The sequence below is a fragment of the Cebidichthys violaceus genome, unplaced genomic scaffold, assembly GCF_023349555.1.
Source record: "Cebidichthys violaceus isolate CVI_PGR_0920_01 unplaced genomic scaffold, fCebVio1.0.p SCAF_19, whole genome shotgun sequence".
Classification (NCBI taxonomy): domain Eukaryota; kingdom Metazoa; phylum Chordata; class Actinopteri; order Perciformes; family Stichaeidae; genus Cebidichthys; species Cebidichthys violaceus.
The window spans coordinates 8466481-8494124 of record NW_027176361.1 but is presented as its reverse complement, the minus strand read 5'-3'; the positions used below and the strand labels follow the sequence as shown (position 1 = coordinate 8494124).

General features: G+C 43.5%; 3 protein-coding genes, 1 long non-coding RNA gene and 2 other non-coding genes across 6 annotated transcripts in view; 3 read left to right on the top strand and 3 right to left on the bottom strand.

Moving 5' to 3' along the window:
• Positions 1 to 1900: 1900 nt before the first annotated feature.
• On the bottom strand, positions 1901 to 13507 carry LOC137874834 (uncharacterized). The gene is made up of 14 exons (XM_068713802.1): positions 13365 to 13507; positions 11834 to 12030; positions 10847 to 10984; positions 10515 to 10593; positions 10029 to 10147; positions 7804 to 7927; positions 7113 to 7287; positions 6833 to 6942; positions 5623 to 5871; positions 4904 to 5068; positions 4017 to 4213; positions 3453 to 3590; positions 3125 to 3203; positions 1901 to 2756 (listed from the first exon to the last, which is right to left on the bottom strand). The coding sequence occupies exons 1-14, from the start codon at positions 13458 to 13460 to the stop codon at positions 2634 to 2636; spliced, it is 1989 nt and encodes a 662-aa protein (XP_068569903.1). The 5' UTR covers positions 13461 to 13507; the 3' UTR covers positions 1901 to 2633.
• Positions 13508 to 14723: 1216 nt separating this feature from the next.
• tmem179ba (transmembrane protein 179Ba) lies at positions 14724 to 18369 on the bottom strand. The gene is made up of 5 exons (XM_068713514.1): positions 18234 to 18369; positions 17109 to 17305; positions 16545 to 16682; positions 16360 to 16438; positions 14724 to 16007 (listed from the first exon to the last, which is right to left on the bottom strand). The coding sequence occupies exons 1-5, from the start codon at positions 18327 to 18329 to the stop codon at positions 15807 to 15809; spliced, it is 711 nt and encodes a 236-aa protein (XP_068569615.1). The 5' UTR covers positions 18330 to 18369; the 3' UTR covers positions 14724 to 15806.
• On the top strand, positions 18246 to 22559 carry LOC137874654 (uncharacterized). Its single transcript, XR_011103326.1, has 3 exons — positions 18246 to 18383; positions 21862 to 21920; positions 22503 to 22559. It is a non-coding gene; the product is annotated as an uncharacterized lncRNA (long non-coding RNA).
• prox3 (prospero homeobox 3) overlaps positions 20475 to 27644 on the bottom strand; it is an 11625-nt gene continuing 4455 nt past the window's right edge. The window contains exons 2-6 of the mRNA XM_068713513.1: positions 26654 to 27644; positions 26378 to 26485; positions 25213 to 25325; positions 24931 to 25036; positions 20475 to 22588 (exon numbers count right to left, since the gene is read on the bottom strand). The exon at positions 26654 to 27644 is cut by the window's right edge and continues 889 nt beyond it. Of these exons, the coding sequence (XP_068569614.1) occupies positions 22415 to 22588; positions 24931 to 25036; positions 25213 to 25325; positions 26378 to 26485; positions 26654 to 27644 (1492 nt within the window). The 3' untranslated portion in view covers positions 20475 to 22414. The remainder of the gene's footprint in view (positions 22589 to 24930; positions 25037 to 25212; positions 25326 to 26377; positions 26486 to 26653) is intronic.
• trnai-aau (transfer RNA isoleucine (anticodon AAU)) lies at positions 23173 to 23246 on the top strand. The gene has a single exon. It is a non-coding gene; the product is annotated as a tRNA-Ile (tRNA).
• Positions 23902 to 23975, top strand: trnai-aau (transfer RNA isoleucine (anticodon AAU)). The gene has a single exon. It is a non-coding gene; the product is annotated as a tRNA-Ile (tRNA).

Sequence of the window (27644 nt, the reverse complement as noted above, 5' to 3'; positions counted from 1 at the left end):
GTGGATGAGATCCGCCCTGAGATGCTGAAGGCGCTGGACACTGTTGGGCTGTCTTGGCTGACACGCCTCTTCAATGTCGCATGGGGGTCGGGATCAGTGCCCATGGACTGGCAGACCAGGGTGGTGGTTCCCATTTTCAAAAAGGGGGACCGGAGAGTGTGCTCGAAATATCGGAGTATTACACTACTCAGCCTGCCGGGGAAGGCTTATGCCAGGGTGCTGGAAAGGAGAATCCAACCGTTCGTCAAACCTCGGAATCAAGAGGGGCAATGCGGATTCCGTCCTTGCCATGGAACAGTGGACCAGCTCGTGTGAAGCGGTGGGGATGAGAGTTAACACCGCCAAATCTGAGGCCGTGGTAGTCTGCCGGAAACCGGTGGATTGCTCCCTCCAGGTGGGGATGGAGTGTCTACTGCAAGCAAAGGAGTTCAAGTATCTCTAGGTCTTGTTCACTAGTGAGGGTAAGATGGAGCGGGAGATCGACAGGCGGATCGGTGCGGCTGCAGCAGTAAAGCAGGCGCTGCACCGGACCGTCTTGGTGAAGAGGGAGCTGAGCCGGAAGGCGAAGCTCTCAACTTACAGGTCGGTCTACGTTCTGACCCTCACCTATGGTCACAAACTCTGGGTCGTGACCGAAAGAACGAGGTTACGGATACAAGCGGCCAAAATGAGTTTCCTCCGTAGGCCGGGCTCAGCCTTAGAGATAGGGTAAGGAGCTCGGACATCAGGAGGGAACTTGGAGTTGTGGCGCTACTCCTTTGTGTCGAAAGGAGTCAGCTGAGGTGGTTCGGGCATCTAATCAGGATGTCTTCTGGGTAAGGCAAAACACCTTGGCGCCTCCCACTGGAGGTCTTCTGGGCACACCCAACTGGTAGGAGACCCCGGGGAAGACCCAGAACACGCTGGAGGGATTATATCTCCCAGCTGGCCTGGGAACGCCTTGGGATCCCCCAGAATGAGCTAGAAAATGTTGCAGGGGAGAGGGAAGTCTGGGTCAGCCTGCTTGGCCTGCTGCCACGGTGACCCAACCCCAGATAAGCGGAGGAAAATGGATGGATGGATGGATCATAACATTATATTAAGATATAGTGTATAAGTTATTGTTAGAAACTGCAGGTTGTTTGCCTTCCTCTCCACAAGAGGCACCAAGCAGTGATTCACTACACTTATGGTCGTACCTCCCACATTATAAACAGAGGCCTAGCTGAGGCCTTCCTCCTCTTTCACTTGGAATGATGGTTGATGTTTCCATGTGTCTTTTGGAATGCTTCCAATGTAAGTAGCACTTTATTTTTATGATTGAGATTATGATGTAGTTCAGATGATTAGCGGATTATTTTTGATTGAATTTGTTTCGTCTGTTTGTTTCTTCTGCTGACTTTATGATTAGAACATATCAAATGTTGTAATCTCTTTCTTTCTTTTGTGTAGAACAATGGGAATCAGACACAATCACCTTACAATAATGTCCTGGCTAAAATAAACGGCAAAGTGATTGAAACCTTGTTTCCTGGTGGTTTGTGGCTCCAGTTTGAAGGTTAAATCTGTAACAACTATTCTCCATTAACATGAAAGAAGACACTACAAAGGTACAAGTGAGTACTTGTTACAGACCAGCAGAGGGAGACACAGTTCAACACTAATGCATTAAGATAAAGCACATTAGAGTCATTGTGTTTTAATTCTTTTGTTCAGTTGTTTAAAAAGTGGCGCACCATGTGTCAAGTAAAACCCCCTGAATTATTGGTCACATAATGTAATAAAATGTCATTCCCGCCTTTTCGAGCCGTAGCAAGTGTTTCTTTATGCAGTGTTCCTTTTTTTCACATAGTTAGACTGAACTATCTGAGATCACATGACAAACACTTTGAGACAACATGAAGAGAAATGACAATTGGCCTCAATGTCAAATGAAACACTTCATTATAAATAAAGATACAGAAGTAAAACTGCTGGGCACATCGTAGAAACACAAAGCACAAACTTCTCAAAGGGTAAAAATTTTGTTGAAACTCTTCTTCTTCTTCAGTTTTTAAGCTACAGAAACCGTTCAACTATGTAAATGTTCAGCTTGTTCAGCTCATGTGTGCTATGTCTCTTCATATTTCTAATCTTTAAATTTTTTTAATTATTAAGCTTTTTGCAACCTATTTTTTGAATGGGATGTCTATGGAGAATATTTTTAAATCCTCTTAAACTTGTTCAACTTTCAAAACCTTCTACTTCCTCATACTTTCAGCTACAGACACCATAGTTAGACGTTTCAACTAGAAGGGTTTTCAGCAGTGCAGTTTAAATGCTTTCGGGCTTCAACATTTTTCAGACAGGTAGTCTCTCATTTCTGTATTTTCAGCAATGTTTTTGCAATTCATTTCATCTTTCAGCTTTCAGCATTCCAACGCATTTTCAGCAAGAAATGCATTTTCTATTTTCATATAATATCTCACAGAATGTGTTCACTGGACAAACCTGCAACGCAGTGTTCAATAAACTTATTTACCCTTTTTCCACACCTACTCCCACATTATCATGTTGTGCTCGCGTGCGTGTTTCTGTAAATCGTCCGTGTCCCCCGTCCTTCCCTGTGGCGTTGCGGGATGGTTGAAAAATGGCTCCGTCTCTGCGTTGCAGGGTTAGCGACGGCGCCCCCGTCTGTGCCCTCCTCTGATCACCTTTGACCCTGAACCCTGACAACTCTGGACAATTACCAGCACCCCAATGATGAGCCAGAGGAAGAAGTTGACCCACGCTGCCGTCTAAGGGGGGGGGGGGGGGCAGGGAGGAGACGACACATGATGGACATGAAGTTCTTTCATCTGAGTCAGAGCAGTTAGTAATGGACACACCCTCTACACATAGATATTGACGAAGTGATACTTTACAGCAGCCGCCACTATATCGGCAAGCTTTTTTTTTGCTATATATGAATAAAAGGGAACGTTTCGGGTTCGCAGCTTTAGCTCCTTTACTCATACTATAGGGCTGAACAAAAAAATTTTGTATTTTCCCTAGTTCGTAATCATAGTAGATTGGGTATGTTGACTGGTACTTTGTCAACATAATGCAAAGAGTTACAAGTATCCATTCAAGACATCAAATCAAACACGGAATGAGGCCCACTGACCTCGGCATCGTATAGACTGTTGTAGAATCTTTCCCCACTAATCGGACTGACCCATTTCCTGGTCTGGGCCTCCTCACAGCTTGAGAGACAGAAATAGATTACATGTTAGAAAGTGACATATATTTAAGTTTTAATGCATCTTTTGTGTCCTGATAAATATGTGTTAACAGTAGCTAAGAAGAGATATTTTTGCAGCCAAAACTTCTTCAAAATCATCATGAAATATTAAACATCCACTTAGATTCAAAAGTTATACAGTTAGCCGTCGGTATATGATTTTATATGCCAAGGAAAAGGGTGTGTGTGTGTGTGTGTGTGTGTGCGCCACCTGGTGATGTCATGAACGTTCTGTATGATCGAGTTGCAGAGTGTGTCCCGTCCGATCTTCAGCACGCACCCCGTGATGAGCAGGAAGAAGAGGAAGAAGCTGCTCACAGCAATAATCAGGTTCACACAAATGTGATCCCTGTGGAGATCAGAAGGGACAGAAAGGAAAATTAAACCTCTGACCCAATGAGGAAATGACGTCAAACTCACATATGACTGCGTTACAACAGCTCACCTATGACTCATGTCCTCGTTTTGATCTGTTTTTTTAATTCTTGTTGGTATCAGCTTTAACATCATATTGCGTTGCCATTTTTATTGGCAACATTGACTAGTGCCAACTTTAAAAACTTGCCTCAGCTTAGATATTTCTGCGTGATCAATTAAGTTCATCATACCTCTAAAAGTCAGCCTTCAAACGTTGATATAACCTGAGTTGAACAACTGAATTCAAGATGTCTGAAAAGCCGTGTAACATAAGCTTCCACAGGGCTGGCAAGCAGTAAAGTTGGAGAACAAGATGATCACAGAGTTATAAAGTAAGTTTCATGACACGCGCCGCTACCTTTTGATTTCCCCGCCGATGCGCAACGTGTACAGGCAGTACAGACACACCAAGAAACACACCACTGCTACCATGATCGACATGGTCGTCACAAAGTGGCACAGAGTTGGGGAGCCGGGCAACTCGATCCCGATAAGGCCGGCTGTAACATTGTAGTTGACAAGTCCATACAGCATGCACCGGCCTCCAAAGTTAACCTGAGAGACAAGAGATTTTATTTTGAAATTTCAATTTGGCTCCATTTACATGTAGGGTAAACGTTTAACCTTTTTAACCAATGCATTACATTGTTTCAATAACTTCATCACTGGTAGCATTGCAAGAACAAAACAGGACAGCCCTGTTTTAGCCTGTAGCACTTTGAGATTTAAAAAAAAAAAAAAAGTAAAGTGCGATACAAATAAAATGTATTATTATTATTATTATTATTATTATTATTATTATTATTATTATTATTATTATTATCCACACACACGAGCTGCAGCATCTGACTTCTGTACAGAAGTAGAGAGAATAATTGGGCACGAGGATCATCTGGTCACACGATGAAAGAGCCAGCAGCGTAAAAGGAGCGCAGTTAATTAAATGAATGGAATGAGAGCAACAACACCCCCCATAGGCAGGACATCGAAAAAAAAAGAGAGATGGATTTTTAGGAAAACGAAAGTGATGGGTTTTTTTTGTTTATGACCTGCTCGCGCATAAGTGAATTTAGAATTAAACAGAGAAATACGTGCCACAAAAGAGGTTTTTCTTTTTGACTGTCTCTTAAGTGAACTTGAAACTTTCTAGCACCAACACGCACTGACAAAGTAAGTTTATCAGGAAGAGGGTTGCGATAAAAGAAGTACATGGATGGGTAGTGATTCATTTCTGGGTAAAGTCACCTGCACTATGATGATGGATGCTGCGGTAACAATCCCACAGAAGAAACCGCTGGCGTACAGACCCAGCTCCAGCAGCAGCAGCCCCGATAACGCCATCGTCCTGCGGGTTACGTTCCTGTCTGGGTAGAGACCCGCATAAAGGCAGCCACGGTAAGAGAAAATAAACTTCCGGAGAGGTGGGTTTCAAAATAAGATCCTAGGATAAGCGCACAGTCTCAACGGTCACTGACTCGAAGTAAAGGGAAAAATAATTAGCATTTATTGACGAATGAGTTGTAGAAACAAACAGGGCGGACCAGCGTCAAGTACGACTGGATACATCAACTGAAATCTCCATTAATGTTTGTATTAAGATAAAAAGCAAACAGCTCCAGAATGATGTGATTTCCAAAAAAGGAAAATCAAAAACTCCAGAAAATTCCCACCAACTTAAACCTTGTCATATGTTACAAAAATGAAAAAAAGAACTGTCAATATCGATAAAGTGCTTTTTTCTTTCCATTGCTTTGACAAAAGCAAAAAGTAACTACATTCTGAGAACTATTTAAGTCGACACCAAATGTCTCCTTTGACTCTCTCTTCTCTTTCCCCCTAAAACTTTTGTTCTTTCTCTCCCCTCATCCAACGGTTTCAATGGGAGCCTGCACACCTGTTCATGACGTCACCACCCGTCCCCTTTCTTCCTCGTGTCCTCACAGGTGCCTGCTGAGTTTGCGCGCCTGCCTCTCCCTGGCTTCGAAGGCCGATTTGGTGTCCATCAGGTCGTCCAGCTGCCGGCGGATGTGGGCCATGTCGAGCTGCGCGGACTCGCACTGCTCCCTCAGGGCGGCCGACTCCACCCTCAGCTGCGTGGCGGCCATGGAGAGCTGCTCGCTGCGTTCGCGGCACTGCATCTGCATCCTCTTGGCGTCGTTCAGGAGGGACTCCACGCTCACCGCCACGGATTCACACTGATTGAGAGACATGTTCTGGACAGAGGTAGAGGGGTGGAGGTCAGAGGTCAAAACAGGAACTGGACATCAAACGAGGATTAGCTCAAGGACTTTAAAGCAGTCAGATGCTTGAAAACAGACTTAAATACATGTTTGTCCAGTAGAAAGGCTCTCTGTGATTTACTTTTGAGATTTAAGGACTCTGTTCTCTGACTTGGCTGTAAACTACAGCTATCCTGCCAACAAATCAGATGAAGTGAATCAATAGCTCGCAGTCAGAAGTCCAGCACAGATCACCAGGTTTTAAACAGAACATTTGATCTGTAGAGAGTGAAGTAGCTTAAAGAGGCTTATCACGGCTTAGCTCAGTCTACAGTGGCCACTGCTCTTGTCCCCATCCTACCATCAGTCTCTATCAGTTTTTCACTCTTCTGTTTTTTTTTCTTCTTTTGTATCCACACTGATTATTTTTCCGATCAGTAGCCCAATTTAACAGGATGGGAAAAGGTCTTACCATACACTCCAAAGTCAAATTAATCACAAGCTTTGTTTTCTTGAGTGTGAGAAAGTCCTCAACGTTCTCCAGAGTTCTCTCTCCTCTCAGTTGTCCTTTACAGACTCAGACAGTAACTCTAGAGGCTTTAGGTGACGATGGTGGAAGTGTCGGTTGGAAATTGACTTACAGAACCGGCGAAGTTCTTCCTTGAGAGTGCTGGTATGTCTTCCCAATATTCTTCTATTATCACTCTCCGTTCTACGTCGGCATCCGTCTCTTCTCTCTCTCTCTCTCTCTCTCTCTCTCACTCTCGTGAACTTAGTCTTCTACCTCGGGGCTCAAGATAGGTCAGTTAATCCACAGAGATTAGACAGTTAAGGAAAGAGAGGAGTCATGTTGTAATAGCAGGAGTAAGCTGTTTATTTTGACCTGTCAGGTAACTGCTGGTAACACTAGTTTGTACCTTGTTCTGTTTCAAAATAAGAAATTCAACTTACTTACGAGCCCCCAGCTGAGCGCCGCTGTACCAAGCAAAAGTTCGGAGTATCCGGCCGTCTTGGAGTCGGTGAGAGGGGTTCCATGTTCGAACATAAGGTTGCTCATAAGTGTACCTGGTACCAGAACACCTTAGACCGGAGATAAATGACCGACTTTGTAATCGTATCATCTCATCTGCGGCCGTATGTCTTGGACATTCGGGTGAGGAGAGGAGCAGAGCTGTCAACTGATCACCACCTGGTGGTGAGTTGGATCAGATGGCGGGGGAGCCGGCTGGAAAGACCTGACAAGCCAAACCTGGTGGAGGACCCTGCCCTGGAAGTCTTTAACTCCCACCTCTGGAAGAACTTCTCACACATTCTGAGGGAGGTTGGGGACATGGAATCCGAGTGGACCATGTTGAAAGCTTCTATTTTGGATGCGGCCTCTAGGAGTTGTGGTCGGAAGGTCATTGGTGCCTGTCATGGCGGCAACATGAGAACCCGGTGATGGACACTGGAGATGAGGGAAGCCGTCACGCTAAAGAAGGTAATGCTGACCTGGACGGGGGACATCGTCGGGCGGTGGAAAGACCACATTGAGGAACTCCTAAACCCAACCAACATGGGGCAGTGCATGAAGACTTGGGGGGGGGGGGGGGGCACCCTTATCCCTGGCGGAGTTCAAAAAGCTCCTTGGTGCCGAGGGTGGATGAGATCCGCCCTGAGATGCTGAAGGCGCTGGACACTGTTGGGCTGTCTTGGCTGACACGCCTCTTCAATGTCGCATGGGGGTCGGGATCAGTGCCCATGGACTGGCAGACCAGGGTGGTGGTTCCCATTTTCAAAAAGGGGGACCGGAGAGTGTGCTCGAAATATCGGAGTATTACACTACTCAGCCTGCCGGGGAAGGCTTATGCCAGGGTGCTGGAAAGGAGAATCCAACCGTTCGTCAAACCTCGGAATCAAGAGGGGCAATGCGGATTCCGTCCTTGCCATGGAACAGTGGACCAGCTCGTGTGAAGCGGTGGGGATGAGAGTTAACACCGCCAAATCTGAGGCCGTGGTAGTCTGCCGGAAACCGGTGGATTGCTCCCTCCAGGTGGGGATGGAGTGTCTACTGCAAGCAAAGGAGTTCAAGTATCTCTAGGTCTTGTTCACGAGTGAGGGTAAGATGGAGCGGGAGATCGACAGGCGGATCGGTGCGGCTGCAGCAGTAAAGCAGGCGCTGCACCGGACCGTCTTGGTGAAGAGGGAGCTGAGCCGGAAGGCGAAGCTCTCAACTTACAGGTCGGTCTACGTTCTGACCCTCACCTATGGTCACAAACTCTGGGTCGTGACCGAAAGAACGAGGTTACGGATACAAGCGGCCAAAATGAGTTTCCTCCGTAGGCCGGGCTCAGCCTTAGAGATAGGGTAAGGAGCTCGGACATCAGGAGGGAACTTGGAGTTGTGGCGCTACTCCTTTGTGTCGAAAGGAGTCAGCTGAGGTGGTTCGGGCATCTAATCAGGATGTCTTCTGGGTAAGGCAAAACACCTTGGCGCCTCCCACTGGAGGTCTTCTGGGCACACCCAACTGGTAGGAGACCCCGGGGAAGACCCAGAACACGCTGGAGGGATTATATCTCCCAGCTGGCCTGGGAACGCCTTGGGATCCCCCAGAATGAGCTAGAAAATGTTGCAGGGGAGAGGGAAGTCTGGGTCAGCCTGCTTGGCCAGCTGCCACGGTGACCCAACCCCAGATAAGCGGAGGAAAATGGATGGATGGATGGATCATAACATTATATTAAGATATAGTGTATAAGTTATTGTTAGAAACTGCAGGTTGTTTGCCTTCCTCTCCACAAGAGGCACCAAGCAGTGATTCACTACACTTATGGTCGTACCTCCCACATTATAAACAGAGGCCTAGCTGAGGCCTTCCTCCTCTTTCACTTGGAATGATGGTTGATGTTTCCATGTGTCTTTTGGAATGCTTCCAATGTAAGTAGCACTTTATTTTTATGATTGAGATTATGATGTAGTTCAGATGATTAGCGGATTATTTTTGATTGAATTTGTTTCGTCTGTTTGTTTCTTCTGCTGACTTTATGATTAGAACATATCAAATGTTGTAATCTCTTTCTTTCTTTTGTGTAGAACAATGGGAATCAGACACAATCACCTTACAATAATGTCCTGGCTAAAATAAACGGCAAAGTGATTGAAACCTTGTTTCCTGGTGGTTTGTGGCTCCAGTTTGAACGTTAAATCTGTAACAACTATTCTCCATTAACATGAAAGAAGACACTACAAAGGTACAAGTGAGTACTTGTTACAGACCAGCAGAGGGAGACACAGTTCAACACTAATGCATTAAGATAAAGCACATTTGAGTCATTGTGTTTCAACTATTTGGTTTATTGGTTTAAAAAGTGGAGCACCACGTGTCAAGTAGCATCACTGAAAACCATGTGGTTAATATCTTGACATTTTAACCCTAAACACAGTATCAGACTGAAGTATTTGATGAGCACCTGTGAGTGAACCTGGACTGGATATCATATATCATATCTAAAAGTAAAAATCACTCTGAATCATTGGTCACATAATGTAATGAAATGTTATTCCTGTTGTTTCGAGCCGTAGCAAGTGTTTTTTTCTCACATAGTTACACTGAACTATCTGACATCACATAATAAACACTTTGAGACAACATGAAGAGAAATGACAATTGGCCTCAATGTCAAATGAAACACTTCGTGATAAATAAAGATACAGAAGTAAAACTGCTGGGCACATCGTAGAAATACAAAGCACAAACTTCTGAAATGGTAAAAAAATAAAATAAAAAGCTTTTGAGGACCATGTTAATTCTGTGTGATCCAGTAATCAGATATTTGACGTGGCTTTCGTGAGTAGATGTGGGAAATGGATAAATGTACGTATCAGCAGGTCAAGTGTCTGGATCATGTGGTCAAATGGAGGCTTGAGAGATGGAGTACTACTCTATTGTGCTCTGCACGCGTGGGTTCGAATCCCATCCTCGTCGAAGCGCGATGCTTCTATTGAATCTAAGTGCCGAAACATCCTAAAGCAAATTAAGATTATCACAAACTACTGGAACTAGTTTCATACAATATCTCACAGAATGTGTTTACCCTTTTACCACATCTACTCCCACACTGTCATGTTGTGCTAGTGTGTGTTTCTGTAAATCGTCCGTGTCCCCTGTCCTTCACCGTCGCATTCTGGGACGGTTGATTAATCTCTGATTCTCTGTGTTGGCGGGCCGCCGCCTCTGGATGGACACCAGCACCAAGATGATGAGCCAGAAGAAGCAGTTGACCCACACTGCCGTCTGAGTAGGGGGGGGTCAGGGAGGAGACGACACATGACACACGGGAGGGACATGAAGCTCTTTCATCAGAGCAGTTAGTAATGGACACACCCTCTGCATGTAGATATTAACAAACTGATACTTTACAGCAGCCGCCACTATATCGGCAAGCTTTTTTTTTGCTATATATGAATAAAAGGGAACGTTTCGGGTTCGCAGCTTTAGCTCCTTTACTCATAATATAGGGCTGAACAAAAAATGTTGTATTTTCCCTAGTTCATAATCACAGTAGATTGGGTATGTTGACTGGTACTTTGTCAACATAATGCAAAGAGTTACAAGTATCCATTCAAGACATCAAATCAAACACGGAATGAGGCCCACTGACCTCGGCTTTGTAGAGACTGTTGAAGAATCGTCGCCCTCTAATCGGACTGACCCATTTCCTGGTCTGGGCCTCCTCACAGCTTGAGAGACAGAAATAGATTACATGTTAGAAAGTGACATAAATTTAAGTTTTAACGCACCTTTTGTGTCCTGATAAATATGTGTTAACAGTAGCTAAGAAGAGATATTTTTGCAGCCAAAACTCCTTCAAAATCATCATGAAATATTAAACATCCACTTAGATTCAAAAGTTATACAGTTAGCTGTCGGTATATGCTTTTATATGCCGTGTGTATGTGTGTGTGTGTGTGCGTGTGTGTGTGTGTCTGCCACCTGGTGATGTCGGGAACGCTCTGTATGATCGAGTTGCAGAGTGTGTCCCGTCCGAGATTCACCACGCACCCCGTGATGAGCAGGAAGAAGAGGAAGAAGCTGCTCACAGCAATAATCAGGTTCACACAAATGTGATCCCTGTGGAGATCAGAAGGGACAGAAAGGAAAATTAAACCTCTGACCCAATGAGGAAATGACGTCAAACTCACATATGACTGCGTTACAACAGCTCACCTATGACTCATGTCCTCGTTTTGATCTGTTTTTTTAATTCTTGTTGGTATCAGCTTTAACATCATATTGCGTTGCCATTTTTATTGGCAACATTGACTAGTGCCAACTTTAAAAACTTGCCTCAGCTTGGATTCTACTTTTTGCATAGCGTGTACTGTTAGACCAGCTTCAGAGACGCTATTCTGTCTGTAAAACCTGCAGTGAAAGTCCGGGTTGAGTTTCCCTTCATGCTGATTCACTGTCTCACGCCAACAAGAATACAAGCAATATCACTATAAGTCCAGCTTTTACTGTTGATAGTTTGGCCAGTTGTGGTATTGCTACAATTATGTCATTTTTTTTTTTAGCAATCTGCAAAGTGTTTTTGTGCGGTTACACGTCTTTTGTACATGCATTTGTAATCAAATTATTTCACACATGAATGCCTGTAGTGGCTTAGATGGGTGGAGAAATACCATATGAGATGTTGGTATCAGCTTTAACATCATATTGCGTTGCTATTTTTATTGGCAACATTGACTAGTGCCAACTTTAAAAACTTGCCTCAGCTTAGATATTTCTGCGTGATCAATTAAGTTCATCATACCTCTAAAAGTCAGCCTTCAAACGTTGATATAACCCGAGTTGAACAACTGAATTCAAGATGTCTGAAAAGCCGTGTAACATAAGCTTCCACAGGGCTGGCAAGCAGTAAAGTTGGAGAACAAGATCATCACAGAGTTATAAAGTAAGTTTCATGACACGTGCCGCTACCTTTTGAATTCCCCGTTGATGCGCAACCTGTACAGCCAGTACAGAGTCACCAAGAAACACACCACTGCTACCATGACCGATATGGCCGTCGTGAAGTGGCACAAAGACGAGGAGCTTGTTGACTGGATCCCAATAAGGCCGGCTGTAACATTGTAGTTGACAAGTCCATACAGCATGCACCGGCCTCCAAAGGTACCCTGAGAGACAAGGGATTTTATTTTGAAATTTCAAATTTGGCTCTATTTACATGTAGGCTAATAGTTTCATTTTCATTACATTGTTTCAATAACTTCATCACTGGTAGAATTGCAAAAACAAAACAGAACACACACACACACACACACACACACACACACACACACACACACGCACGCACGAGCTGCAGCGTCTGACTTCTGTAAAGAAGTAGAGAGAATAATTGGGCACAAAGATCATCTGGTCACATGACGAGAGAGCCAGCAGCGTAAAAGGAGCGCAGCTAATTAAATGAATAGAATGAGTGACTTTACATACATAGCAGACACGTGCACAGACATTTTGGGGGGCAGGTGCTCAAACCAAAAAAAAGGGCACCCATTGCCAAAATTATTTATGAAATTAAAAATAATAATAATGCATAATAATCAAGAGTGACTTACATAATCTCTATAAAGCTGACAACACAGTACACACACATTTTTTACTGTTTTCTGACGAGACAGCTAGCTAGATTAGACAGCTAGCTTACATTTTCCTTATCAATAAAGATGATTGGCTACATACTACATACTGATCAACATACTTTCGAAATTGTCTAAACGGCATTTATACAACAACACAAAGAAGATGCCTGCCTGTATATCTCGCCCTCGCTTGTGAGCGCCGCGGAGCATGTCGGGGCGAAATTCTCACAAGAACTCAAATAAATGCCCCGTCAGATATCAAAACACATTTGGGGGGAATTGACGACAGAGAGAGTAATTTTTATTCTTAAATACTGATGAATGAAGAAAAAATTGGGCTCCAGTAGAAGGGGCACTTTTCTCATTCAGGGGAAAAGGGCAGGTGCTTGAGCACCACTAGGGGTCTATCTGTGCACGTGCCTGATACATAGTATATTATACTGTAGCCTCATTCTCCCTGAGGCACTATAGTGTGTTTGATGAGGAACAACGTACTAAACGTTGTGATGTTTTTAAACCGATAGCACGTGTAAACACGAGGAGGTGTGTCCGAGCAACAACACCCCCCATAGGCAGGACATCAGGCGAAAACAAGAGTGATGGATTTTTCAGAAAACGAAAGTGATGTTTTGTTTTTGTTTATGACCTGCTCGCGCTCTGATTTTGACAGTGACTGATACGTAATAAGTGAATTTAGAATTAAACAGAGAAATACGTGCCATAAAAGAGGTTTTTCTTTTTGACTGTCTCTTAAGTGAACTTGAAACTTTCTAGCACCAACACGCACTGAAAAAGCGAGTTTATCAGGAAGAGGGTTGCGATAAAAGAAGTACATGGATGAGTAGTGATTCATTTCTGGGTAAAGTCACCTGCACTATGGTGATGGATTCGGCAGTAATAATCCCACAGACGAAACCGCTGGCGTACAGACCCAGCTCCAGCAGCAGCAGCCCCGATAACGCCATCGTCCTGCGGGTTACGTTCCTGTCTGGGTAGAGACCCGCATAAAGGCAGCCACGGTAAGAGAAAATAAACTTCCGGAGAGGTGGGTTTCAAAATAAGATCCTAGGATAAGCGCACAGTCTCAACGGTCACTGACTCGAAGTAAAGGGAAAAATAATTAGCATTTATTGACGAATGAGTTGTAGAAACAAACAGGGCGGACCAGCGTCAAGTACGACTGGATACATCAACTGAAATCTCCATTAATGTTTGTATTAAGATAAAAAGCAAACAGCTCCAGAATGATGTGATTTCCAAAAAAGGAAAATCAAAAACTCCAGAAAATTCACACCAACTTAAACCTTGTCATATGTTACAAAAATAAAAAAAGAACTGTCAATATCGATAAAGTGTTTTTTTCTTTCCATTGCTTTGACAAAAGCAAAAAGTAACTACATTCTGAGAACTATTTAAGTCGACTGCAAATGTCTCCTTTGACTCTCTCTTCTCTTTCCCCCTAAAACTTTTGTTCTTTCTCTCCCCTCATCCAGCGGTTTCAATGGGAGCCTGCACACCTGTTCATGACGTCACCACCCGTCCCCTTTCTTCCTCGTGTCCTCACAGGTGCCTGCTGAGTTTGCGCGCCTGGGTCTTGCACCTGACCCCGATGCTTGTCCCTGCGGGTGGTGGGTCCACAGGGTGGCTGTTGTTTCTTCGGGTTGAGCTCGACCGGGCCCCATGGGCGAAAGACCAGCTACCAGACGCTCCCCGGCGAGCTCCTCTCCTGGGTCTGACTCCGGGAGGGTACCCCGGTTTCCCTGGTCCAGGCGAGGTGTCTGAAGTCCGTGGGCTGCTATACATCAGGGTTTTTTTTTAACCGCTCTTAATCTGGGTCATAATCTGATCATTAATAAATATCAGTCAGGCAGGTTTAGCGGTCCTGGACTAAACGAGATATAGGCTTCTAAAGGAAGGGAAAAAGTAAAGGTAATTACATTTTGTTTTGTCATAATTTCCTGCTGTTTATTACTTGGATGGGATGGCAAAATAAATACAGTATTTTTGTCCCTTCAGTGTTCATAGCCCTTCATAGCCACAGTAATACGATTTTCTCATTAAACAACATGCAACTTTATCCAGATACTCAGGAAGAATTGCCTTTGTTATCATAAGACTATTCTCCATTCAAACATGAAAGAAGATACTACAAAGGTACAGGTGAGTACTTGTTAGGGACCAGCAGAGGGAGACACAGTTCCACATTAACAGAAAGCACATTTGAGTCATTGTGGTTTAACTCTTTGGTTTATTGGTTTAAAAAGTAGCGCACCAAGTGTCAAGTAGCATCAGTGCATACTACGTTGTTAATATCTTGACATCTTTAACCTAAACACAGTATCAGACTGAAGTATTTGATGCGCACCTGTGAGTGAACCTGGACTGGATATCCGATGTAACAGTTAGCATATAATGTCATACCTAAAAGTAAAAATCCCCGCCATTTCGAGCCGTAGCAAGTGTTTCTTTACAGTGTTTCTTTTTTTCTCTCTCACATAGTTACACTGAACCATCTGAGATCACATGACAAACACAACATGAAGAGAAATGACGATTGGCCTCAATGTCAAATGAAACACTTCATTATAAATAAAGATACAGAAGTAAAACTGCTGGGCACATCGTAGAAACACAAAGCACAAACTTCTCAAAGGGTAAAAAAAAAAAAAAAAAAAGCTTTTGAGGACCATGTTAATTCTGTGTCTGTTTATAAAGGACACGTGCACATCAAAAATACAAAATCTGAGCACATTCATTAAATAAAAAAAAAGAAATGCCTGCAAAAAACACTGTTCAATTTCTTGTGATGTAAACAGAAACACCATCTGAATGAAGAAATGCACGTCTGTGTGATCCAGTAATCAGACATTTGACGTGGCTTTTGTGAGTAGATGTGGGAAACTGATAAATGTACGTATCAGCAGGTCAAGTGTCTGGATCATGTGGTCAAAAGGAGGCTTGAGAGCATCGGTGGTTATGAAAAGTCTTTACCTGACGAGGTGCCCGAGTGGTTAATTAAGGCAACGAAGTACTACTCTATTGTGCTCTGCACACGTGGGTTCGAATCCCATCCTCGTCGAGGGGCGATGCTTCTATTGAATCTAAGTGCCGCAACATCCTAAATTAAACTAAGATTATCACAAACTACTGGAACTATTTTCATACAATATCTCAGAGTGTGTTCACTGGACAAACCTGCAACGGCAGCGCAGTGCTCACCAAACGTATTTACCCTTTTCCCACATCTACTCCCGCATTCTCATGTTGTGCTCCCGTGCGTGATTCTGTAAGTCCTCCGTGTCCCCCGTCCTTCACTGTGGCTTTGGGGGCTGGTTGAAAAATGGCTCCGTCTCTTCAGCCGTCACCCCCGCGTCGCCGAAAAGCCCTCCGGCCGGCCCGCCGTAGCCTCCTTGCCCTCCTACGATCACCTTTGACCCTGAACCCTGACGCTTCTGGACGATCACCAGCACCCCAATGATGAGCCAGAGGAAGAAGTTGACCCACACTGCCGTCTGAGGGGGGGGGGGGGTCAGGGAGGAGACGACACATGACACACGGGAGGGACATGAAGCTCTTTCATCTGAGTCAGAGCAGTTAGTAATGGACACACCCTCTACACATAGATATTGACTAAGTGATACTTTACAGCAGCCGCCACTATATCGGCAAGCTTTTTTTTGTTGCTATATATGAATAAAAGGGAACGTTTGGGCTGAACATGAAAATATTGTAAAATGTTGTATTTTCCCTAGTTCGTAATCACAGTAGATTGGGTATGTTGACTGGTACTTTGTCAACATAATGTAAAGAGTTACAAGTATCCATTCAAGACATCAAATCAAACACGGAATGAGGCCCACTGACCTCGGCTTTGTAGAGACTGTTGTAGAATCGTCCCCCTCTAATCGGACTGACCCATTTCCTGGTCTGGGCCTCCTCACAGCTTGAGAGACAGAAATAGATTACATGTTAGAAAGTGACATATATTTAAGTTTTAATGCATCTTTTGTGTGTGTGTGTGTGTGTGTGTGTGTGTGTGTGCGCGCCACCTGGTGATGTTGGGAACGTTCTGTATGATCGAGTTGCAGAGTGTGTCCCGTCCGATCTTCACCACGCACCCCGTGATGAGCAGGAAGAAGAGGAAGACGCCGCTTACAGCAATAATCAGGTTCATCCACATGCGATCCCTGTGGAGATCAGAAGGGACAGAAAGGAAAATTAAACCTCTGACCCAATGAGGAAATGACGTCAAACTCACATATGACTGCGTTGCAACAGCAGTCATATGCTATGACTGCTCGTTTTGATCTGTTTTTTTAATTCTTGTTGGTATCAGCTTTAACATCATATTGCGTTGCTATTTTTATTGGCAACATTGACTAGTGCCAACTTTAAAAACTTGCCTCAGCTTAGATATTTCTGCGTGATCAATTAAGTTCATCATACCTCTAAAAGTCAGCCTTCAAACGTTGATATAACCCGAGTTGAACAACTGAATTCAAGATGTCTGAAAAGCCGTGTAACATAAGCTTCCACAGGGCTGGCAAGCAGTAAAGTTGGAGAACAAGATCATCACAGAGTTATAAAGTAAGTTTCATGACACGTGCCGCTACCTTCTCATTTCCCCGTCGATGCAGAACGTGTACAGCCAGTACAGAGTCACCGAGAAACACACCACTGCTACCATGACCGATATGGCCGACACGAAGTAGCACAGAGACGAGGAGCTGGGCGACTCGATCCCGATAAGGCCGGCTGTAACATTGTAGTTGACAAGTCCATACAGCATGCACCGGCCTCCAAAGGTACCCTGAGAGACAAGAGATTTTATTTAGAAATTTCAATTTGGCTCCATTTACATGTAGGGTAATAGTTTCATTTTCATTACATTGTTTCAATAACTTCATCACTGGTAGAATTGCAAAAACAAAACAGAACACAGAACACACACACACACACACACACACACACACACACGCACGAGCTGCAGCATCTGACTTCTATAAAGAAGTAGAGAGAATAATTGGGCACGAGGATCATCTGGTCACATGATGAGAGCAGCGCACATTCACGGTTACGCGCACATTTTTACATGCCCGCATTTCCTGGTTTAATCGAGAAGAGAAAGTGGACTTTAAGCCTTAAAAAATGAACGTTATCTTTTTTACAGAGCATTTAGCCAGCAGCGTAAAAGGAGCGCAGCTAATTAAATTAATGGAATGAGCGACTTTATATATAGTATACATATATAGTATATTATACTGTAGCCTCATTCTCCCTGAGGCACTATAGTGTGTTTGATGAGGAACAACGTACTAAACGTTGTGATGTTTTTAGCCCGACAGCCCGAGACTTGCAACAACACTCACCATAGACAGGCAATCAGGAGAAAAGTGCGTGTTTTTTTACCTGCTCGCGCTCTGGTTTTGACAATTAACGATACGTTAAAAGTAAGACATAATTATGCTGTTTAAAATAAAATAATCTTAAAAAATCATTTTGATTTAAAATTGGCCTGCTAGGCTTTTTTTTTAGAACAGACAACGCAAATAAATAAAAAATGTCATTAAGTATAGAATTAAACAGAGAAATACGTGCCACAAAAGAGGTTTTTCTTTTTGACTGTCTCTTAAGTGAACTTGAAACTTTCTAGCACTGAAAAAGTGAGTTTATCCGGAAGAGGGTTGCGATAAAAGAAGTACATGGATGAGTAGTGATTCATTTCTGGGTAAAGTCACCTGCACTATGGTGATGGATGCGGCGGTAACAATCCCACAGACGAAACAGCTGGTGTACAGACCCAGCTCCAGCCACAGCAGCACCGGTAACGCCATCGTCCTGCGGGTCACGTTCCTGTCTGGGTAGAGACCCGCATAAAGGCAGCCACGGTAAGAGAAAATAAACTTCCGGAGAGGTGGGTTTCAAAATAAGATCCTAGGATAAGCGCACAAACTGGAGGTAAAGGGAAAAATAATCAACATTTATTGAAGAGTGAGTTGTAGAAACAGCCAGCGCGGATCAGCACGGACCAGTACGACTGGATTAATCAACTGAAATCTCCAAATGTTTATTGTTAAGATAAAAAGCAAACAGCTCCAGATTGATGTGATTTCCAAAAAAGGAAAATCAAAAACTCCAGAAAATCCCTACCGATCTAAATCGTGTCATATGTTGCAAAAATGATGAAAAAAATAAAGAAATAATAAAATGTTCAGCTAATGTTGATCCCCCACAACTCACCTGTCACCTGATTTTTACGCCAAAACTGTTTGACTTCCGGCGTTATTTCGGCACTTTTCCGTCGGCTTGACTCAGTTCTCTCTCTCAGCTCAGTTAGCAGAAGTTGTTTGATTCCCTTCTGTTTTACTTTCAATAAGCTACTGCTTCTCTCGAGCTCCACCGGACAGCCACCTCCGCTTATACATGCGTACAAATCGTTCATTTGTCACACTGATGGGCTGTGGAACTTCAACACTGGCTGTCATACAGAGCAATTCTCTCCGGGTCAGGAACCAGAACGATAAAACATAACGCTGTGGGAAGCAGAGAGAAGGGCTGATGAACGGATGATCAATCTGCTTTTTAATTATGTAAATGTCAAACATGTCCTATAATGCACGATGATGAACTAGTGGCAGTTTTACGCACATGTAGTTTGTGTGATACCTCCCATTCAGTACTTTATCAGATGGCTAGACTTAGTCAAATGTTGAGCTACTGCAGGATTTTAAGGCATGTCGGCCAGTGTGTGTGTGTGTGTGTGTGTGTGTGTGGCTGCCAGTGGCACTTCATTCAATGCTTAAGCAAACCTTGTGACTTATGTCATATGACCATGCAATTCTGATACATGTAATCATTTCTGTTACATTCCCTTCTGCGGTAGAAATACTAACCCCTGACACACATCCAATCCCACAGGGAGTGTGTTACATTAGTCAAGTTCACCCAAGTAATGAATGTTTAACCTCACACTGCTCAAATGAAACAAGATATTTTGATGTTTTCTTTTTCTTATAGTCAAGAGTGACTTGTCATATGATGGGAAAAAAAGGTTCTGCAAGTCGAATAAAGCTGGATGGAGTTTCCCTTCAGAGCTAATCGCTTTTAGCTTCATGTGATTTACACACATCTGCTGTATACCGTCTGTAGTTAAGCTTTAAGTTGCATGTTCTGTGTCAAGCCACTGCAGACTGATGTTTTGTGCTGTGAGGATTTCTATTAAAAGTGTGACAAGCATTCTTGTTGTGGTGCATTCCCAATTGCACAGCTGTGATTGATTTGTCTAAAGAGGGAAAGCACATCAAGTGATGCCGCAATAATATTCACAGAGGCCATTTTATTTGACAGCACCAGTAAACAAGCCTGGTGACCGGTGTCACAAAGCCTTTACAGATCTTAATATAATTCATAAATAGATAGCAGCGAACAATAGCAAGAGCATGTTGATAGTTAATGGCTGACAAAGAAAGTCCAAAAATAAGTTAGTTAGGGAACATTGGCATTCATATGTGTGCTCTGTGCAACCTCTCGCTTCAAAATGCCAAACTAAAACTGGTGTGTGGAGCCATTGTCCAGCTTGTTAGTCAAAGAACAGGAGCTCTTTCTGCAAGACTTCTGTGGTTTGGATACATTGCTAGCATAGCAGAGAAACTGTGTGTGAGTGTGTGTGTGTGTGTGTGTGTGTGTGTGTGTGTGCTGTCTCAGGTGGCTAGACTTAGTCCAGGGCTGAGCCTCTTACAAAGCCATCATCCAAATATTAGTGTCAGTGAAAATGTGTGTATGTGTGTGTTTTAGTGTTGTTAGATTAAAGGCTTAAAGTATGATGGTATTAGTGTTGGCTAACAGGCCCTGAACACCAGAGAGAGAGAGAGAGAGAGAGAGAGAGAGAGAGAGAGAGAGAGAGCTTGTGAGTGTGTGTGTGTGTGTGTGTGTGTGTGTGTGTGTGTGTGTGTGTGTGTGTGAATGCAGACATCACAACACAAGCCTGGTATCACTTTAATTCACTGATAAGTTCAAACACCTAAAAATCACCAAAGTCTGCATGAGGCACAGATCTAAATATGTACAGTATAAAAGAGAAACCAATGAAAGCAACGAGAAAAAAAAAAGGGATTACAATACGAAATGTAATGCAAATATAGGAAACATGCAGTTGAAAACACGTCACGAATAGTTTACATACACGGGCTCGGTCTCACATTGAGCCAGAGGAGGACTTTATCTGCAGCTGTCAATCAACACTTCTTTATGAACAGAAAGCCCAGTTTCCTCTAGATATAAGAGTCATGATGTACAGTAGAGAGAGTGAAAGTTACTGCGATGCCTTTGGGAGACGAATGTCGATATATGCTGACTGTACAACCGGCTTATTTAGTTTAGCATCACGTTAAAGGAATACAAAAACAGAAGTGAATATTTCAACAATAACAGTACGTCAAGGAAACAACAAAACATTCATTTTACTATTTGAAATTCAATATATTGTCCCTCTTTGCAGAATTTTAATTACATTTTCATTACATTGTGCCATCATGTACAAAAGTTATATAATAATTCAATATTGAACAAAGAGATGGATATACAGGCAATAATAAATCCACTGACTGAAACCATTGCCCTGGTAGTTTTCTAAAAACAAGGGCAACGTCATGTTTTCAAAATCTTACAATTAACCAAAAAAAGTTACAATATATAATTAACATTAATTACGATTGGTCCTCACGTTTTCTTTAAAGATCTCCCCAGCCTGATTTCTTAAGTGGGTGTAAAAAAACAACTTTGGATTAATGCAAACTGTTGCTTTCTGTTGGTGGAGAAAAAAGAAAGAGAGAAGCATCCTCACAGCCGGGGAGAATGTGTTTTAAAATGTAAAAGCTGTGGGGCGCACTGAACAAACAAGGTACTTGTGACGCTCCAGAGGAACCCGCACACAAGGCAACAATAACCGCTTCTAGCAAACAATCATATTCAACGTTTCGACTGGTCTCTAATGTAAAACTGTGAACGCCCCCAGAGAGCAGCACTGAAATGTTTGGTGTGTGATAGCTGGGTGCCATTTGTACAAAATGACTAACGATTATACTGCAATATTACGGCTTTCTCTGAAAAAAAAAAAAGGAAGCAGGGTTTTGAGCAGGAGCAACGCTGCTCTCTGCTCACAGTGAGCGGTGACGAGGAGGAAAATCTAAGAAACTTATATAAGTGCTCAGGTTGTTGGCTCTTTGTCTGACAATATCTGAAACAGATCATATTATATTAAATGATGTATTTGTGCAGTGCCCATAATTGGTAAACAGTTGCAATCAGCAGTGTATTTGATTACTGAGATAGAATGGGCTTTCAAGGGAATGCATCTTCTATTTTCAGGTGAATGAACGACGCTTGAAACGGTAGCCAATCTCACGGCAACACACCACGCGCAGCAAGTATGCATATCTCTATGACATTGTTACTAAAGTCAGTCGGTCTGTTCCCTCTCTGTGGCTGCAGCGACTTTGTTTTCACAAAGTCGGCTGAATGGTGAAGAATGTTTGCAGAGGGAATTCCTGTCCTGCCCTGTGTTAATTCAATGGTACGGTCACGTTCCTCGATGAGTGCAGTCACAAGACTCCCATCACTGCACTGCTATGTGTGTGTGTGTGTGTGTGTGTGTGTGTGTGTGTGTCTGTCCATTTGAGCATGTACGTCTTTCCCTGGAAACTATGTGAAACAAAATACATCTAAAATTCTCTCTCTTTTTTTTAATTTTAAATGAATGACTTATGAGTGAACCGAATAGCAGAATTGAGTGGATTTCCTCATGCCAGTTCTCACGGTGTGGAAGCGTACAGTTTGTGAATGCCTTAATAAAATCCCCTTCTTTCAGTGAGTTTGTGTTTAGTGCATGCATGTGTGTACTATGTTACTTGATTATCGATTATCAGCCAACAGGACAACCGGGCAGCCTGAATGCATCTGGGACAGGACTGTCGAGCTTACAGATAATCTTATATATCCCTTTCTTCCAGCAGGGGTCGCTGTCTCTCCCAGTCCAAATGGCTGAGTAAAACTCCCTCAGAGCCACGTCTGATACCTCGATGAACCTCTCTGGCACCTGCAGACAGAAATGTGAACGTCAAGGGATGAAATACTTCAGAATATGCCTTGATATTTCCCTGATTTCTTTTGACATCGCATTCTGTTGCAAGAACAGCACAGGTGTGAAGAATAACATGTGTGATGACTCTACTCCAACTGTGGATGGAGCGCGGGCATAATTAAGGTTATTGATTACACCTGTGCTCGTCAAAACGTCTGCAGCGTAGCTCCCAGTTTCAACCCGAGCAGGAGACTAATCAGTCAACTCAAAACACCTGTGTAGTGAAGCGAGCAGGAGGGTCTCTAACAGCTGCACCTTTACAGATTCATAATGAGCTGAGTGAATTGTGATTCTAGCGCTACAGAGGGGTTTAGGGTTTCAGTTTTGGCCTAGCCTCGAGCTTTTTTCTTTCTTAACAGTGTTTAATTTGTTATCATTAAAAAAACAAAATGTAAGGCTCCCTAAGACACAGAAATAGAGTGCTGAATAATTAGGCGTTGCTTCTCCGCATCTTTCCAAGCATGATTTTGCTGCCTGTATGGTGATATCTGTCATCAATCATCAGCCAATCACAGGTGATCCTAAACCCTGGAAAATATGGCCGGTTAGCTCAGTTGGTTAGAGCGTGGTGCTAATAACGCCAAGGTCGCGGGTTCGATACCCGTACTGGCCAAAGATTTTAAATAAGAAATGTGAGGCGATTAGGAAAAACATTCAAACTAAATAAATATGACGTCTTATTGTTGGCCATCTAACTCTGTATAACATTACTATCCTCATATGTTGTAAAATCCTTAATATACCACTTAAAATACTTTGAGTGATCCTTTCTGTGAAGTAATTTCATTGAAACGATTCTTCCTCTACCTGAGTTCAAGTACTGCCTTCACTTTGACCTATTGCTTATTGAGAGTATCAGTACTGGTTATGCAGGGGTTGCCCTGACAACCAAATATAAATATACAGACTTCTGTAGCTTGCATACACAACCTATTCCAAATTGTAAAATGTCCTAAATGTTGTGCTACTTTATACTTCACTACATTTCAGCAGGAAATACTTTTTTTGAGAGTATTTTTACTTTGCTGTCGCCAACCATTTTTGACATTAATTGTGAAATTAAGAGAAAATCCACAAAGGATACATTTTTCTAACCATTGTGGAAATGTTATTGATGATATTATAATTACTTTACTACTATTATTGCATTCCTATTCATTCTATTTATTTCTGTGCCATAACGACTCCTTACTGCAATCGCCATCAATATCTGTCATCCATCACCAATCATCAGCCAATCAGAGGCGATCATAAATTTTGAAAAACATGGCCGGTTAGCTCAGTTGGTTAGAGCGTGGTGCTAATAACGCCAAGGTCGCGGGTTCGATACCCGTACTGGCCAAAGATTTTAAATAAGAAATGTGAGGCAAAGACAATCATACTTTGACGTAAATATGACGTCTTGTCAATGGTCATCTAATTGTGTAGAATCAATGATTCTATTGTTCTATTGATGTGGCCAAATAGCTCAGTTGTTAAGAGTGAGTCAGTGTAACAGTCTTTATCCAGAATTGCCAGATATTAGTAGCGTGGTAGCATCCAAACATCCAAGTGTGTATTCACCATGTCAAAAAAAAAAATCCCCCACAAAATGTATGCATACTTTATGAAACATCCGAAGAGACTCACAAATACCATCAGTGAGAACAAAAATAACAAGGAAATGCCATTCCTGCCCCGCCATTTGCACATAGTGTACATCCTAACAATAACAGGTGCATGCAACAGCAACTCCATTTATCACACATGCATGTACACAGATTAGAGTTACCGGTAGTTGAACGACAGACATATTTAAACACGGATTTAAACAAAGATCAGCTCTTATACTGTGATTATTTAAGACTAATGACAACCAAGCTGTGGGAGAATCTCATTCAATGAAAATAAAAGAATTAGAGAGAAAAAAAGATGTATGTGGAAATGAAGCCTCATAGTAGTTAGTTAAAAATGAAATAATAATAATAAAAGTGAAATATTTTCCATCTTGTTGGTATTACAATCTTTAGCAAGGCATTCCCTGACAGAGACAAACCAAGGCCAGACAGCAGTTACAGTTTGCATCCTATTTGTATATTACTTTATACATTATGCAACAGTGATGGCATAACATAAGTGTAACCTTGGGGCGCTCCTATGTTTACTACTCTAACGTATTGCAGTTAAAGAAAACGTGGAGGCAATCAGACTCAAGGTCCTTAACCTACAAAAGAAACACTCCACTGACGGCACTATAAGGTATCAACGCATCCAGCCGAGGACTGTAGACGAGCTGCATAGCGACACACTCTCCTCACCTGGTAGACGTTGCTTTTATTGTAGTGCATGTTCAGTATGCGGTAAAGCTCCGTGTCGCGGCCCACTCGCAGCTGACTCTCTCGGCCCAGACGAGGTGCACCGTCCCTGGATCACACAGACTCGTTTACATACACACTCATGACGTAAACTCATGTTTATGATGCATGAATCAGTGTCAGAACTCCAGCGGCCACATGTTAGGTCCAATTTAAACACCACAGTCAAACAAAAGTTTTGCGGCACATTGAGTTTAAGGTGAAGCGGTGATAACTGAAACCAACCGGGTGAGAGCCTCGCGGACAGCCTGACGTGCGAAGCGCTCCATCTGGATGTAGAAGAACTCTCTGAAGTTACTGAACCATTTAATCATCTGAGAGGTGACACAGCGGTTGAACTAGACGGTGGACAGGAAACACAGCAGGACAGGATGTGAGCAAAGTGTGCTGATTAGAAAACATCATTCAACACTAATAATCATATTAGGAATGAGAGTTCAAAGACAGCTCGAGTCAGTGGCTCAAAGAAAGAGAGGAATTGTTATGGTGCTTCATAAAGGGCCGTGTTAATACTCACATGTTAATAACATAATAATATATGAGAGCAACATTTAGCATTGTCTTTTCACCACAATAACACATTGTTTACCAACTATTGGCTTATTACAGAAATATTGATACCAACAGACATTAAAACAGAAACTACAGTAAATATTTTTTTTCAAAAGGCAAAGGTCATTTTTTAAACATTGTATATACTGTTGTTGTCATTTGTCTTTTATTATTCACAGTAAATTTACAGTAAAGTTCTGTTAAACATTGTCAACAGATGCTGTTATTTTTAATAGTAAAGGTTACTGTTACACTCTGTGTATTTCTGTCATGACACAATTTGAGTGATCCTGTCCGTGAAGTCATTTCATTGAAACGGTTCTTCCTCTACCTCCAGTTTAGAGCTCAGTTTGTAAGTTCAAGTTAAAGTACTGCCTTCACTTTGATCTATTGCTTATTGAGAGTATCAGTACTGGTTATGAAGGGATTGTCCTGACAACCAAATATAAATATACAGACTTCTGTAGCTTACATACACAACATGTTCCTTGAAAAACAGATTCCAAATTGTAAAATGTCCTAAATGTTGTGCTGCTTTATACTTCACTACATTTCAGCGGGAAATACTTTTTTTGAGAGTATTTTTACTTCACGTCTTTTCTGTAGTTATTTGTTACTTTGCAGATGAGGATTATAAAAAACCTAATCTTATTCAAAAAAAGTAGTAAGTAATTGAAGTAAATTAAACCACTCAAAACTATAGGACGTTGCTCAACTGTAAAATATGCTTGTTAGAACTCTGATCTTTGCCATGAAATAGTCTTACTTCTATGTTAATGTCACTATAGTTCGGCCATGACAGAAGCCTGGCTCCAGCACCGTGATGGGGAACACACACCTTGACATCAGGGAAGTAGGTCTTGAGCGTGTTGGAGCTGGGATAGCGTGCGTAGAAGAACATGAGCTTGGCTTTCTTCAGATGGCAGGGAGACAAGCCCTCCTGGGTGTATACATGAGGCCAGTTAAGGAGATACATGTGTCCTTTTATACACACACACACACACACACACACACACACACACACACACACACACACACACACACACACACACACTCATGAACAAACACACATCCCTCCCTCATTCCTCCCCCCTCTTTGCTGACAAAAGGATATTCCCCCAGCAGTCAGGTAGAGCTCTCCTCCGTCCATCCCTCCTCCTCCTCTCATCCCCCCGTCTCCCCTCATCCCTCTCTCTCTGCCTCCGTGAGCGTGGCGCGCGAGGGAGGGGTCGAGGTGACCGAGCAGGGGGAGCGGTGGGAAAGACGGGTGAGACGAGGGGTGAGACGAGAACTCCAGGAAGGGGTCGGAGTTCAAATAGTCCTTGCGGGACGGGGGGAGGTGGGCCAGCTGAGGGTGGTGAAGGGAGCGAGAGAAGAGCTGCTGCATGGAGTAGTGGAGCAGGGGGAGAGGGAGCGGGGGAGGAGGTGGAGGGGGAGGCGGGGGGGGCACGGGGAAGGAAGAGGAGGATGAGGAGGAGGACGAGGAGGACGGGTGGAAGGAGGAGGAGGAGAGGTCCTTGGGTTGGGAAGCGGGAGGCAGGAGTGGGGGGTGAGACAGAGGAGGAGGGCGAGGTAAAGAAGGGTGATGGAGGGAGAGGTTCGGGTGAGAGGGGTTTAGGTGGGCGGAGAGAGGCGGGCCGAGGAGTGGGTGGGCTTTTCGTATGTCAGGTGACCTTTGTACAGCCAATGACATCGCCAGATCTGACGGCTCGGCGAGGTGAGGCGGTCCCGGAGGCGGGACGCTCCCGTTGCTCCTTTTCTGGACCTGCTTCTCTCTTTCTCCATCCTGCCTCCTCGTCTTTTCCTCCTCACCTCTCCCTTTGTCCTCCCCTCTTCCCCTCGTCAACAGCCCCATCCACACTCCCCTCTCCCTCCCGCCGTCGTTCCCCGCGTCGGACGGGAGGAAGGAGATGGCGGCGGGAGGGGAGGAGGGAGCGGCGTCCGTCGTCTCGGTGTAAAGGCGGAGAACTCGGTCTATGACTCGAGCCACGGCGCTGCCCAGCTCCACCTTCAGCGCCTGAGCGAACTTCTGCCCTCCCTCCTCGCCCTCGTCTTCCATCCCTCCGTGCCAATCGCCCCTCACCAGCCCGCCACAGTCCAGCCAC

Coding starts and splice junctions, on each gene's coding strand:
- LOC137874834 (XM_068713802.1), bottom strand. CDS start 13,460: ATGGCGTTATCGGGGCTGCTGCTGCTGGAGCTGGGTCTGTACGCCAGC. Junction 10,594..10,846: donor AGCGTTCCCGACATCACCAG/GTGGCAGACACA, acceptor CTGTCTCTCAAG/CTGTGAGGAGGCCCAGACCA. Junction 5,872..6,832: donor CGGCGCTCAGCTGGGGGCTC/GTAAGTAAGTTG, acceptor ACCTCTGTCCAG/AACATGTCTCTCAATCAGTG.
- tmem179ba (XM_068713514.1), bottom strand. CDS start 18,329: ATGGCGTTACCGGTGCTGCTGTGGCTGGAGCTGGGTCTGTACACCAGC. Junction 16,439..16,544: donor AACGTTCCCAACATCACCAG/GTGGCGCGCACA, acceptor CTGTCTCTCAAG/CTGTGAGGAGGCCCAGACCA. Junction 16,008..16,359: donor ACAGTCTCTACAAAGCCGAG/GTCAGTGGGCCT, acceptor CCCCCCCCTCAG/ACGGCAGTGTGGGTCAACTT.